The 14,663-nt window shown below is 37.7% G+C and overlaps 3 protein-coding genes across 4 annotated transcripts; all 3 read left to right on the top strand.

Annotated features, from left to right (window-relative positions):
• The first annotated feature begins 781 nt into the window (after window positions 1-781).
• On the top strand, window positions 782-3,528 carry LOC137031697 (CMRF35-like molecule 3). 2 transcript variants are annotated; one of them, XM_067402867.1, is made up of 7 exons: window positions 782-930; window positions 1,095-1,421; window positions 1,718-1,804; window positions 2,098-2,166; window positions 2,486-2,590; window positions 2,676-2,710; window positions 2,825-3,528. In XM_067402867.1, the coding sequence occupies exons 1-7, from the start codon at window positions 891-893 to the stop codon at window positions 3,140-3,142; spliced, it is 981 nt and encodes a 326-aa protein (XP_067258968.1). In that variant the 5' UTR covers window positions 782-890; the 3' UTR covers window positions 3,143-3,528. The 2 variants fall into 2 exon arrangements, with proteins under 2 accessions (XP_067258968.1, XP_067258967.1); XM_067402866.1 differs by having other exon boundaries at window positions 783-930; window positions 2,474-2,590; window positions 2,825-3,268.
• Window positions 3,529-3,693: 165 nt separating this feature from the next.
• On the top strand, window positions 3,694-7,401 carry LOC137031699 (CMRF35-like molecule 3). Its single transcript, XM_067402871.1, has 6 exons — window positions 3,694-4,198; window positions 4,363-4,689; window positions 4,818-4,913; window positions 5,014-5,160; window positions 6,446-6,495; window positions 6,700-7,401. The coding sequence occupies exons 1-6, from the start codon at window positions 4,159-4,161 to the stop codon at window positions 6,991-6,993; spliced, it is 954 nt and encodes a 317-aa protein (XP_067258972.1). The 5' UTR covers window positions 3,694-4,158; the 3' UTR covers window positions 6,994-7,401.
• Window positions 7,402-8,439: 1,038 nt separating this feature from the next.
• On the top strand, window positions 8,440-13,236 carry LOC137031700 (CMRF35-like molecule 3). Its single transcript, XM_067402872.1, has 6 exons — window positions 8,440-10,010; window positions 10,102-10,422; window positions 10,824-10,958; window positions 11,053-11,148; window positions 12,601-12,653; window positions 12,736-13,236. The coding sequence occupies exons 1-6, from the start codon at window positions 9,971-9,973 to the stop codon at window positions 13,030-13,032; spliced, it is 942 nt and encodes a 313-aa protein (XP_067258973.1). The 5' UTR covers window positions 8,440-9,970; the 3' UTR covers window positions 13,033-13,236.
• Window positions 13,237-14,663: the final 1,427 nt, after the last annotated feature.

Genomic DNA, 14,663 nt, shown 5'->3' on the forward strand with positions numbered 1-14,663 from the left:
TGTTACTGGTGCCGTCAAACAGCCTGGAGCCCTGCCATGGTTCTTGAGGACAGAAAAGTAACAGCAATGTTAGAAGGAGAATGCTGTCTGTGGTGTATTTTCACTGCAAAACCACAAGAAAAGACGCAAATATTACTAACATTTCTTAGAAAAGATACAGCAAATTCATTTTAGGCTACAGAAATCAGAAAAAGTCCTGTGAAATTTGTATTTTATTATTAATATATATATATATATTCTTGTTTGCATATTTCCTGACAACAGGACAAGTATGATGTAGAGTGACTGATGTTAACCAGGAGTCCAACAAGATCCTATAGATTAGTCGCTTTTATATCGCCGTGTGTTCCTGTAGTGTGAGCGATGAAACAACAGTAACCTGCTGTGATGATATCATTCACCTTAATGTACATGAATGCAAAGAGACATTTTGATCATTATTTTTATACTAATAAACTAACAAGAACAATATTTTTAAAATTTAAATAAATGGCCTTTGCATTATACTTAAAGTGATCACCCAAAAATGTCAATTCTGTCATTAATTACTCTCCCTCATGTCGTTCCACACCCGTAAGACCTTCATTCATCTTCAGAACACAAATTAAGATATTTTTGATGAAATCTGAGAGGTATATGATTCATTCATAGACAGCATATTTGGGTGAACTAACCCTTTAACATTATGATATATTTTATTTACCATCAGTTTTTGCGCTTTGTTGAGGTCATGTAGAGCTGATGTGGTTAGAGAGACAGAAGGGGAAGGAAATGTTCGTTTTAGTTACTGAGGCTGCATGATGTTCACTCAGAACGGAAGAGAACGACAGTAGCGTTTGTCACACAGAGTTTGGTCTTTTATTTTAGAGAAACTCTTGTCAAAGTTGATCATGTGGGACGTTCTGCTGCTCTTTTCCAGCATCTGTACAGGTGAGTTTGAGACTCTGAGCTCTTTTACACACAGTTTGACATGATCTCTTGATTATCACATGATCATCAGACTCATATCAATGATATTTGTAAGTTATTATTCTGGCCTGCTGATGTCTCTTGTTCACACATAACAGCTCTATATAATGATATTTGTGTTTCAGCTGTTGTTGTAGGAGCTCCAGTTACAGTTAAAGGACACAGAGGAGAGAGAGTTATGATCAAATGCTCATATGAACCTGGATATGAATCATATTCAAAGTATTTTTGTAAAGGTGACTGTAGCTTTGGAAATAAAAACATCATGGTTAAATCAGGATCTAAAGCTAAAGACAAGAGATTCTCTCTGACTGACGACAAGAAGAAGAGAGTTTTCACCGTCACCATCACTGATCTGAGAACAGAGGATGCAGGACAATACTGGTGTGCTGTGGAGAGGAGTTTACCTTTAGCTGATCTCTATTCAGAGATTTTGCTGAAGGTTAATCAGGGTAAGTGATTCATTTTGATATCTGTAACAGAAATGATGTAGAGTGAGTGAACAGTTAGTCATTAAGTCATCTTGTAAGTTGACTCATATTGTACTGTTGATCGTCTGCTTAGACTCGAGTGTGATGAGTGTAAAATACTATTACAGACTGTGTGTTACAGTGATTTTACTGTGGTTAAAGGGTTTTCTTTGGCACAACATGAAACGGAGATTAAAACAGTGAATAAAAGATTATATTCATTTTTAAGTTGAATTCAGTGTCAGTGTTTTAAGTCGATCTTTTCTGTGATCCTTCAGATAAAAAGACCACTGAAGTTTCAACCATCAGCCCTTTTTCAAAAACACAGTCGTCTTTCAGCACAACAGATCTGAATCTACAATCAGGTCAGTTCATCTGTCTGTCGCTCTATATGACTCTGATTTCTTGAATATTGAACATCTAACTGTACTTTAATGTATTTAAATATGATAGATGATTCCTTTGAGATGAAATGTGTTAAAATCTGAAGATTCGGTCCACAGGCATTTGCTCCTTTCTTAAAAAAATGTACAAATTGTGTAGGATAAGAAAGTGTTTTTACAAGAACATAAAATGTAAATGTGGGGTTTGTTTATGTGTTCATATTCATGATGCATGAGCGTCTTGTTCACTCACCACTGGTGTTTCTCTCTGTCAGTCACTCAAACTGAAAGTGAAACAGCAAGAACAGAAAATACTACAGTTGAACTCCATCAGCCAACCACTAGTAAGCTCAAACTACACTACCCATGATGCAACGGCTCCCTCTTTGATCACATGATCACTCCTTTGAATGGAAATTGCTTTGAACATTTGAGACACACACTGAAGTGGTTAATTTGGTTTTTTGGTTGAATCATAGACAGAAGTGTTTTCCTCTGAAGAGTCGAGGTTTACCAGTGCAGTTTCACTTCAGTTACACAATAATGACAATAATACACAATAATAATAACATAGATTGTTGTTATTCATGTAACAGCACAATCATAATCAGTATTGTGTTATATATATATAATTTAATGTCATGTGTTTAGCGATGCGTTCAGACCTGGCTTCTGTTGCTGGCGGTCTGGGTTCGGTTCTGCTGGTTCTGACTCTGTGTTCTGGAACGTTCCTCATCCTGAAAAAGAGGAAAATGAAATGTGGGACAGGTAAGAGTTTGTTTGTAATTATTATTATTATATAAGTCATGTTTTAGTGTATGAATTGACTTAGTGTTTCTCTGTTTTCATTCAGCTTTAGTTCAGCTAAATGTGCAGCACAATACAGAGGTGGGTGTTCAAATCTTTACCTGTAGAAGATCAGAAATACTTGTGAAATTATTATTTTTTGAGTAACAGAGAGTATTATCTGTATAAACTAGTAAATTATTGATTGTTTCTCAGACTGACGTCGCCGCGGTAACATCTTCACCCAATCAGACGCCTGCATCACACCTCAACACCCACCCAGAAGTCTCTACTGTTTACGCCACAGTAACCAAACAGCAGCATGATTCAAACCCCAGTCACACCAACTCGACCAATCAGGTGACAGATCCAGACTGTGATTATTATGCCAATGTAAAGTCACCTGACCCAACACAGGACAGCAGGACAGAACTGATCTATGTGACAGCAACACATCCACAAAACATCTCAACACATCCACAAATCATTTCAAGAAATGAGGGTGTGATATATTCAGTGATCAACAGTAAATAAAAAGTCTGTCAAAGTCTGTTAAAATCTATCATGAATCAATATTTTGACACTTTTATGTACAAAACACAGTTTATAAGTTTATAATGTTCACTATGCTTCACCAACAAGATAAGCAGCTAACAACTAATAAAATTGTGTGATTTTTTATGTAATTGATACACTTCTTTTACAGTTAAAGCATATAAAAAAGTCAACTTACCCTTCTTTTTAACCTGTTTAGCTCCAGTCCTGTATCCTCTGTGTGAAGTGATTCATGTCTCAGATTCAGGGTTGCCAGATCTGAGAAACAAAACTAACCCAATGACCCTGATCCAAACATCAGAACTCAAAACATGACTCTCCTGTACCTACAACAGATATTTCACAGTCACTGTTATGCATTACACTAAAACACTGTATGTTCTCATCATCTTATACTGTTTTATCATTGATAGAATAAAAAATGGGTAAAAGTATTCCAAATATAATTTATGAAAGGTCAAACCTTCAACCTGCAGGGAAAAACGACACACTTGGCAACCCTGATCTGAGTGTATTTCAGAGAGCTGAGCTCCATCTCGCCCTCTACAGGTGGTGAAAAACACTACACGAAAATTCAACACACTCCTGCCACTGTTGTGTAGCAAATCTCCATCTGAAACGACTCAGTTTGACTCAGTTTCATGGAAATATTGACCTGTGCTGTGCTGTGATGTTTTATACTCCATATTAAACCGGTATGAACAGCAGTTTGTTCATTACATTAAGATTTAAAGATTACATGGAATCGCTTATTTGTACTTTTAGAACTAGTGAAAGTTAGAAGGGATTAAAACTCAAAAAAGCACATGCAGTTTCTCAGAGTAAATGTGCTGTTTATGATGTCCTGTAGAGCTGGATGTGGTCAGAGAGACAGGAAGTGGAAGGAAATGTTAATTTTAGCTGCTGATGCTGCTCACTACAGAAGAGAACGACAGTAGCGTTTGTCACACTGAATTTGATCTTTTATTTTAGCGAAACTCTTGTCAAAGTTGATCATGTGGGACGTTCTGCTGCTCTTTTCCAGCATCTGTACAGGTGAGTTTGAGACTCTGAGCTCTTTTACACACAGTTTGACATGATCTCTTGATTATCACATGATCATCAGACTCATATCAATGATATTTGTAAGTTATTATTCTGGCCTGCTGATGTCTCTTTCTCACACATAACAGCTCTATATAATGATATTTGTGTTTCAGCTGTTGTTGTAGGAGCTCGAGTTACAGTTACAGGACACAGAGGAGAGAGAGTTATGATCAAATGCTCATATGAACCTGGATATGAATCATATTCAAAGTATTTTTGTAAAGGAAAGTGCATCATTGGATTTAAAAACATCATGGTTGAATCAGGATCTCCAGCTGAAGACGAGAGATTCTCTCTGACTGACGACACGACCAACAGAGTTTTCACCGTCACCATCACTGATCTGAGAACAGAGGATGAAGGACAATACTGGTGTGCTGTGGAGAGGACTTTACCTTTAGCTGATCTCTATTCAGAGATTTTGTTGCTGGTTAAACAGGGTAAGTGATTATATTGATTATATTTATAAGTGGAGCTAGAAGACAATTGAACAAATAGATGTTTATCTGTATTTTGAATTGAATTCAGTGTCACTGACTTTAAGATTATCTTTCCTGTCATCCATCAGATAACAAGACCACTGAAGTTTCAAACACATCATCATATTTCAGAACAACAGATCTGAATCTACAATCCACCAGCATGAATCACTCAGGTCAAACAGGTCAGTTCATCTGTCTGTCACTCTATGACTCTTATTTCTTGAATATTTGAATGTGATGCATCTATATATCAGTTTAAAGGACAGTAAATGTGTGTTACAGGTCACGTCTCACATTCAGGGTCTGTCATATACGTCAGTGCTGGGTTAGTCATCATGGTGATCATCTTCTTCATGACGCTGATGGTGTGGTGTAGGAAGAGAAGCAAGAAACCATCAAGAGTTTCACAATCAGGCCCTTCACAGCAAGGTCAGATTTAGATACATGAAACACACACACACACACACACACACACACACACACACACACACACACACACACACATTAATTTACTTACAGTTGCTTCCTAAATGGGGATTTTCCATAGACATCTATTGCTTTTATATACAGCTAGTTATAAATACTATGTGAGCAGTGACAGGACTAAAACTATCCCTGAGTTTTTTAAGACACTTTGGATAAATCAGGGTTTAACACTAGAACCACCACAGGGTAAAATTTACCCAGATGTTTTTCAAATGTACATAACAGATTTTCAATAAAATATCCAAGTCTACCCATCATTGGCTTTTACTAAAACTGTTTTTTTACAATCCCCTGTTGCTAAAAATTGTTTAGATAAAACCAGATTTAAAAATGGGGCATTTATACCTAAAACCGCCAGCAGGTCAGATTTACCGTTATTTTCGTGATGCGTTTGAGCAACATGTTGGATTGCTGTAAGCGTTCAAATGAAGATGTTTTAGCCTACTCATAAATGTTCAAACTTTGCATTATATATTTATTTATTTATTTATTTGCAATTTTTATTGTGTATTGTTTGCTGCTGTGTTGCTGTTTATTCTAGTCTGCCCATTTCCTGAAAAAAAAAAAAAAAAAAATTCCGATCTATGATGTCATGAATAGAAAAAAAAAAAAAATATGATTACACCAAGTTTATTGGTGTTGTTCTCTTATTAAAATTATAAATGATATAACTAAACAAATTCATATTTAATTAGGTTAAACTGTGCGCTTGAATTTGTCGTTGTGTCACACATCCTATGCAGTGCAGTGAATTATTATTGGTCTTTTTTGTCTATTTAGGGAATTTTAGTAATTTTAAATAACATGGGTTATCTTAATATGTGATTAATGTCATTTTATTATAATATTACAGCACCCAAATATGTATTTATTTCCTTCTAATTCACACGTTGTCATTGCAGGCTGGTTTAGCCAACAGGACAAAAACATAGTTGATGACTAAAATAATCATTTCGTGGCTCTAGACAATATTTTGTGGAGACAGTGGCATAATACAGTGACATAATATGATTTTTAGCCATATCAAAACAATAATCATGTGCACGGGTAAATTTTACCCGCTGGCGGTTTTAGGTAAACAACGTCCCCTGGCGGTTCTAGCGGTAAATGAGGAATTAAGTCTTCATCTGGTTGACCTTGTGGAAAAGATGCTGACTGTCACAGATACACTCATGTTTCTTTCTAACGTTTGCTGTTTGAATGTAACTTTATTCCTCATTTTCTACAGTCTCTGATGGGCTTTTGCCTTTGAATACAACAGTAGAGATCACTGCAGAGGTGAGTGTTAATGATTATGATAATGAACTCTTGAAAACACCACATGTGATGTCAGTGCTGGTAAAAGCTCATTGGTTTGGAGCTGCCGACGTCTGTTTCCTGTTCACTAGTGTCCAAAACTAAACATATATCTGCTAGTGATAACAAATACTGTTGAGATGTTCATGTGGAAGGGTTTGGAAGATAACATGAGTTATTTTGCAGGACATTGACTGGAATGACCATTATTATCAGGAAATCAGCAAGTTTCAGTGCAAGAACAGTCAAAGCATCACTATCTACTCAACAGCAGAAAGTCCAGAAGATCCAATGATCTACTCCACTGCAGAAGAACCAGGAGATCCAATGATCTACTCCACTGCAGAAGAACCAGAAGATCCAATGATCTCCACAGCAGATAAACCAGATTTAACGCTTTGCTCCACTGCAGAAATACCAGATGATTTGACGATCTACTCCACTGCAGAAATCCCAGATGATACAACGATCTGCAGATAAACCCAAGTGTGTCCGACTGTGTCCTGCAGTATTACAAATCATACAGATTACACCCTCTACCTCAAGTCATTCTCCCTACAACGAATCGGCGATCCAGGATTTCATCAGAGCTCCTCCATATGGAATCGTTTAAGATGTCCTGCTGCATGTTTTTCCCCCCAAACCAGTTCAGTGGAAATCCCGCCCCGGGAGCCTATTCTTCTGGATTTCATTGGCCATGTCAATCAACGACTGCCTACTCCAAACACTGATCCCTAAACCTGCCGTCACTGTAACCTCAGCAAATTAAATTGGTTGCAGGGCGGGATTTCTGCTGAAAAAAATCATGCTGTCACTATAGTACTGCTTTTCTTCTACTTCACTTTCCTTGGTTTTTAAGTTTCACTTAGTTTCAATCAAAATTATTCAACCCCCTTAACCTGCAAGACATTTTGCTGCTGAGAACAAAATTTTATGAAAAAAATTAATCAACGGTTTAGAAGCTTCTGTCACCTTCTCTACTGCAATCTTGGTCCATTCCTTGCTTGAAAAAGCTTCCAGATCACTGATAGTCTTTGGTTTACATGTTAACACTGCTTTCTACACGTTCTACCAAATATTTTCAATGAGATTTCAATCTGAAGACCGTACAAGCCACTCAAGAACATTCTACGACTGATCCCTGAGCCTAGCTTAAGGAGATTTGGATGTATACTTTGAGACGTCTGTCCTGCAGAAAGTCCATTGATTATCAAGCTTCAGTCTCTGCACCGAAGGCATCAGCATCTTTGCCAAAATGGCTTGATATTTCTCAATGCATGATGTCCTTCATACAATCAAGATTTCTACTTCCTGTAACACCAAAGAACCCCCATAACAAGACTGGACCACTCATATTTGATCATGGAGATGGTGTTCTTCTGCTCATAAGCTTTGCCTTTTTTGCACCAGACATACCGTTCCAGTTTGATCACATCCCTCCATAAAACACTCTTCCACAACTCCACAGGTATATCCAAAAGAACTTGAGCATATTCAAGACAGCCTTGTATGTTCTTCTTGGTCAAGAGTGGCATTCGGTAAAGCTGCAAAGCTTATGAGCAGAAGAACACCATCTGGTCAAACATGGAAGTGGTCCAGTCTTGTTATGGGGGTTCTTTGCTGTTGCAGGAAGTAGAAATCTTGACTATATGAAGGACATCATGCATTGAGAAATATCAAGCCATTTTGGCAAAGATGCTGATGCCTTCGGTGCAGAGACTGAAGCTTGATGATCAATGGACTTTCTGCAGGACAGACGTCCCAAAGTATACATCCAAATCTCCTTAAGCTTGGCTCAGGGATCAGTCGGAGAATGTTCTTGAGTGGCCTGTACAGTCTTCAGATTTAAATCTCATTGAAAATATTTGGTGGAATTTGTAGAAAGCAGTGGTATCATGGAAACCATCAGTGATCTGGAAGCTTTTTTAACCGAGGGAGGGGCCAAGATTGCAGTAGAGAGGTGACATTCTCGGAATTACATTCTTGGGATCATTCAAATGTGTATTAATTGACTTTGTATAATAGTTTACTGATGCCTTTGATTAATTTTTTTCATAAAATTTTGCTCTCAGCAGCAAAATGTCTTGCAGGTTAAGGGGGTTGAATCATTTTGATTGCAAATGTAACATAGATCACCAGTTTGTTTTAAAGTATATTGATTATGAATCTCACAGTAAATGTTAATTATATGTAAGGATTTAGGTTAGGGTAGGTTTAGGGTTGTGTGGTAGGCCGTATTAATTTGATTGTATAATTTGTTTTACTAATAGCTGTTATTTCATACTTAAGATTTGAAAGGATTACAAGTCAATGACATCCATGCTTGTTTCTTTGCAAGAGGTGTAACTTGTTGTAGTAGGTGTAACGTGCAGATCCATGGTTTGTAGTACTGCGGGATGCAGGCAGACTCTTCTCAATAAACCAGCTGATCCAACTACAGATAACCTACACTGCAAAGTGACTGTTAGGACATTTTTACAGACTGTCTCTGAGCAGCTTCATGGAGTGGAAGTTCGACTCACAATCCAACAGTGACGGGACAGAAACAATCCCTGATTTTAAGAAAAAAACTTTGGATATATCAGAATTTTAATGAGGAATCATGTGCTTTATCTGCTTTACTTTGGAACAGATGTAGACTGTCAGTCTCTGGAGTTGACGCTCTTCAGCTTTATTTTTTTATTTTTTAGTATACGTATTGCAGTTGTTATTTATGTATTATTTGTAGATTTATTAGAAAAATACATGCATTGGCTTGTCTTATATGGGATTACAGGAATGCAGCTCAATATATTTTGCATAATTACTCAGTCATTGTCCAGGCAGCTGAAGTGACGTACAGGAAGAAATGCTTTGACTAATTAAATTACAAGCAGAGCAGAGAACAGACTCAAAGAGACATTAAACTAAATATTAACAAATAGTATTGCAAATATTTCAACTTTGTTTGACAGTTTTACTTCTGCTTTAGCTGTTATTGACTCTTGATAAATTGCTGGTGTTTCTTCATTTGTATTAATGAGATGGGAAGTAAAGTGAAAGAGTGAGAAGTGTGTTCACTTACTACTTCATATTATTATGTTATATTTATTTTTCATTTAAAAGTTGGGAGTGTAATAAAGAGGAACTCATGACTAATGATTACAGTCTCGCAGTGTGATAAATATGCTCATCTTCATCAGCTAAACTCTTTATGTATCAGCCGTTCTGTGCTTTGCTTTCTTCTAGTTTGTTTTTATGATGATGATGCACTTTTTCCATGATCTCTCTCTCTCTGTTTCAGTTTAAGTTGTACCTGTGTCACATACCGCACAGCAGCAGAAGACAAAGGAAGAGGAAATCTGCATCTCATCACATTCATGACGAAAACACTACCAGGAAACACTGAAACACACAGAGAGCTTTAGAAGAACTGAATCTACTTTTACAAGAGAGGATCATTTAATAAGAGAGAAGAATGAACATCATCTTGACTTTTACTCTGCTCATGATTCCTGGTAAGAATCTGATGAAACATTTGAAAGCAGCTTGAACGCTTTAGCCTCATAGTAAATGTATTAAAGTGTATTTAATGCTGGTTTGTTGTAGATGTCGTGAGCTCCACCAGTGTGACAGGATATTCAGGGTCTGAAGTCATGATCAAATGCACGTATGATAAAGGATATAGAAGAAATACAAAGTATTTTTGTAAAAGACAGTGGCTAGTATGTTCTGACCTCATCAAGACTGATATTGAAGATAAATGGGTTGATGCTGGAAGATTTTCTCTGTATGACGACACAAGATCAGCAGTCTTCACTGTGACCATCAGAAATCTGACTGAACTGGATTCTGACACGTACTACTGTGCCGTTGATATTCCTAAAGAAATAGATTTCTACACTGAAGTGAATCTGAACATTATAACAGGTAAGAAAGGCAGATGTATTTTGAACTTGACCATCAGCAATGCTGTCATATTTTTGGCAATTTAATATTAATTTGTAAAAATAGTTTTCGTTCCAAGTGAAGTTTATTTTTTCTTACCCCGTTGGCAGATATATTTCCTTGTTTTAAGATTACTATTGTGCAGTTGATATTCCTAAAGAAATCAATTTTTATCACATTATAACAAGTGAGAAATGCAGATGTATATTCATTTTCAGTCTCATATAATCCTCTGTATCAAAATGAGTTCTCAATAAACTGAAGGTTTTATAAAAATCAAGGCTGATGAGCAAAATTTGCCATTTAGAAACTTAATGGAGTTTTGAAGGTGTTTAAAGTTTAAAACAGTTGTTTGTCACAGCCATGCCTTTTTCTGTTTTAAGAACAAAACACACTTCCACCATCCTTGTCAACTTCATCATCACCATCATCAATCCAAACTACACTCGTTTCACTAAGTTCCCAGCCATCATCAACATCTAGTGGTTTCACATCAGCTCTTCCATCTATCTCAAATGGTATTCTGGTGATGAACAGTTCATTCATTTTAATACATTTGCCTGCAGACATTAGAGAGAATCAGATTCTCATTGTTTTCATCTCTTTTCTCAGGTTCGTCTCTGATCATTGGTGTTTCTGTGATTCTGCTTCTGCTCATCACTGTATTCGTATCATGCACAGTGACTCTTTATAAGCGTCATACTCAAGGTAAAATAGCTAATGTTGTTCTTAGAACTTCTGTGAACATTCTGACAAGGTTCTTGCAAAGTTCTGAACAAACGTTCTTCCAGAAACATTAATAAAACATTTGTTATCTGGTTTTTAATAATTTTCTTAAAATGTTGGAACAAAATTGCTATTTGTTCATCCTTCATGGAGCTTTTTCTGAAATGCTTTAGTTAGGACGTTCAATAACATTTTAAAAATGTTACTACTTGTTTCAGAGAACATTCAGAAGTAACATTCCCATATGGTTTAAAGAAAGATAAAATTGAATGTTCTCTGAATGTTCAAATAACCAAGAATTAATGTTAGAACATTTGTGTTAGAAACATCCAGGCAAAACTGATAAATGAGACCATTAGGGAGGAGGAGAGGAGGTGGAATAGTGGGAGGGATAGAGGGGCTGGCCCATGTTGTGGGAGAAGGACTGGAGACTGAGGCAGATTGGGAAGCCAGGATGGAGCAGGCTGAGCTGGCAGCTGGGGAGACGGGACACAGGCTAGAAAGGCAGCCAGGGTGGCGCTGACGGGACTGAAGATCCCCATGGTGGAGCAGAAGACCACCACAGCAGTGTGGACAGGTCTGAAAACCTCCATGATGGACCAGAAGACCACAACAGCTGCGTAGATGGGTTTGAAGACCTCCATGGTGGAATAGAAGACCACAACAGCAGCACAGATGGGTTTGAAGACCTCCACAGTGGACCAGAAGACAATCACAGCTGTGCAGAAAGGTCTAGAGACCACCACTGTGGATCTGGCGAGGCTGGCTGAACATTAACAGAGAGCTCGGATAGGTTGGCCCCAAAAGCCAAACAGGGAGGGGGATTTAAAATCTGCCTCCTTGGCCAAAGCAGGGCTGGCATGGAGTTCAAGAGTGATCCAGGAGAATAGGATGTTCAGGAGTGACCTCTGTGGTCATATGAGTGCAGACAGGCAGTTCAGAAACAACTGCGGTCATGTCAGGGCAGACAGGAACCTCAGGGACAACCTCCGTAGTCGCACCAGGGTAGACAGGAAACTCTGGGGCAGGAGTGGGCTCTGGAGCAGCATGTGGCCCAAACACAATTGGCCACGGGTATAACAGGCAGCACTGAGGAGAACGGCACAGCCTCAGAAACAGTGAGCACTGCAGTAGACAGATTTAAGGCGCAGGCTTTAGAATGCCGGCTGTTCTTGCCAAGATCATCTGTGGGTCCACCAAGATGGAGATCAGATGGATAATGTCTGAAGTTTGACAGTGATTCACATTGTTGTCTGTGAAATGAGTGAGTAGAAAGATGTTGCTTCCCCCTGCTGGTCACAACTAGTCAGTGCACTGAGAAACACATGCTAGTCTGATATCCTGAGTGTCACTGAAACATTATATACTTTTATTTAATGTCAATTATTATTATCATTATTACTATATTTAATGTAGTATATTTATTTTTTACAGACCCTGATTCAGCCTCTGAAATATCTGAACCTGGAACAGAAAACAGTGAAGCGGTTTGTAAAGTCACATTGTTGATCAGATTGTGTTTGAATGAATGACTTTAATCAAAAGCTGTGAATAATTTCTCATTCTCAGGTTCATCAAACGCTGTATGAGGAGATTAAAGACACCAGACTTCACACTGACTGCAAAACCACCCAGTTACCCATAAAACCCTCTGATTCTTGTAGCACTGTTTATGATACTTCCCAATTACCCATAAACCCTGCTGTGAAGTGGCATAAACAGTGCAATAATCAGTTACCCACAAATCCCTCTGAAACTAGAACTATTTATGCTACTTCACAATTACCCATAACCCCCTCTGATACTAATACAGTTTACGCTAACATTGAACAGTGCAGAAGTTCACACTCCATCATCCTGTACTGAATGACACAGATGGTCCTGATGATCTTGATCAGGATCAGAGTCATTATATGCAGTTATGAGTCTGATTACAGCAGATTTATGTTAGATCTCACCCATTTGTTATTTACTCAGTAACTATTGTTCCTTCTCATGTGATGTAACTTGCTTAATATCCTTAAAATGTGTGTATTTGTGTATAACTAAAGATAATTGTTCATCACAACAATAAAGTGGACCGTTATTCAGTGTTATAAGATGTTTCAGAAGCGTAATTTCATGTCTATGAGAACAGGAGATCTTCAGGACAGTCTGTGAATGTGTGTGGTGATGAATCTCAGTCATGTGATCAGTTGCTCTCCATGGTGCTGAACATCATCTGAACACTAGATGGAGCTGCTTCAGTCCTCCAGACTTCAACACTTCAGTTTCAGTTTTGTGTCTCCCAGCTGGTTTAATCTGATGTGTTTCATGTGTGTCCCTGTGGAGACCAGATTCACTGAAGCAGTAAAAGAGTCATTCAAACAAAGATACGCTGGAAAAATGAAGAGATGGTGAGTTCCCTTTCATGGGAACATCGACGCATTGGGATCACCTCTGCGTGATTACGTCTTGAAGCACTTGTGCAATCGAACCAATGGCGTGACGGACGTCACGGACCAGGAAACTATAAAGCATTCCAAGAACAAAGAACGCCAGCTTCTGTGTCTTCAGCAACTTATTTGGTGTTGTCTGTTAGTTATATACAGAAAACGGTCTCTTCGTCTGAGGACAAGAGTATCTAGTAACACCAACATAAGTAAACAAATCATCCATTTAGATATCACCGCTTTATGTCACGTCAAAATCAAACTTGAAATGGACTAAAAGCATGATGACTGCGGGGATTTTTTTAGTGCAATCAGCTTGGCGAAATTAAAAATACAATTTGTGTTTGTAACAGACAGTGTTTATGGAGGATGACTGATGATCCAAAATAGCCTAAGTTGACAACCAAAAAGAAAAACATCAATGCGCAAAATGTATTGTTTAAATTATTATTGCCTTTGGTTATTATTCTGGAATGAATGTAGAAATGCTTAAAACACTAACTTGATGAGATTTAGATTGTTTGATAAATAGTACATTACATTGTTAATGTAAAATTACAAAATAGAATTGTATTTGGTTTCTTTTTTTTTTTTTCTTTTTTTCTTTTTTTGATGTAATGTTCATTTAACAAGGAAGATGTGTCAACTTTAAGAGTAATGCATGAATTTACATCGATTCATAAATAAATATAAAATGTGCCTCCTCATTTCAGAACACCACTGCACGCCACTGATGTATACAGTGGGTACGGAAAGTATTCAGACCCCCTTAAATTTTTCACTCTTTGTTATATTGCAGCCATTTGCTAAAATGTTCTTCGTGAACATCGGACCAAACTCAGGGCTGCAGAGAGGAAGTGGCACAAATCAAAAGACCAATCTGACCTAAGTAGCTATCAATCTCTGCTCTCATCCCTTTCTGCTGAAATTCATGCTGCTAAATCTTCCCGTTTCCACAACAAAATCAACAGCGCTTCAAACACACGCACACTTTTCAAAACATTCAACTCTCTCCTCTGCTCCCCTCCACCACCACCCACCTCATCTCTAACTGCTGATAATTTT

The sequence above is a fragment of the Chanodichthys erythropterus genome, chromosome 12 (genome assembly GCF_024489055.1).
Source record: "Chanodichthys erythropterus isolate Z2021 chromosome 12, ASM2448905v1, whole genome shotgun sequence".
NCBI lineage: Eukaryota > Metazoa > Chordata > Actinopteri > Cypriniformes > Xenocyprididae > Chanodichthys > Chanodichthys erythropterus.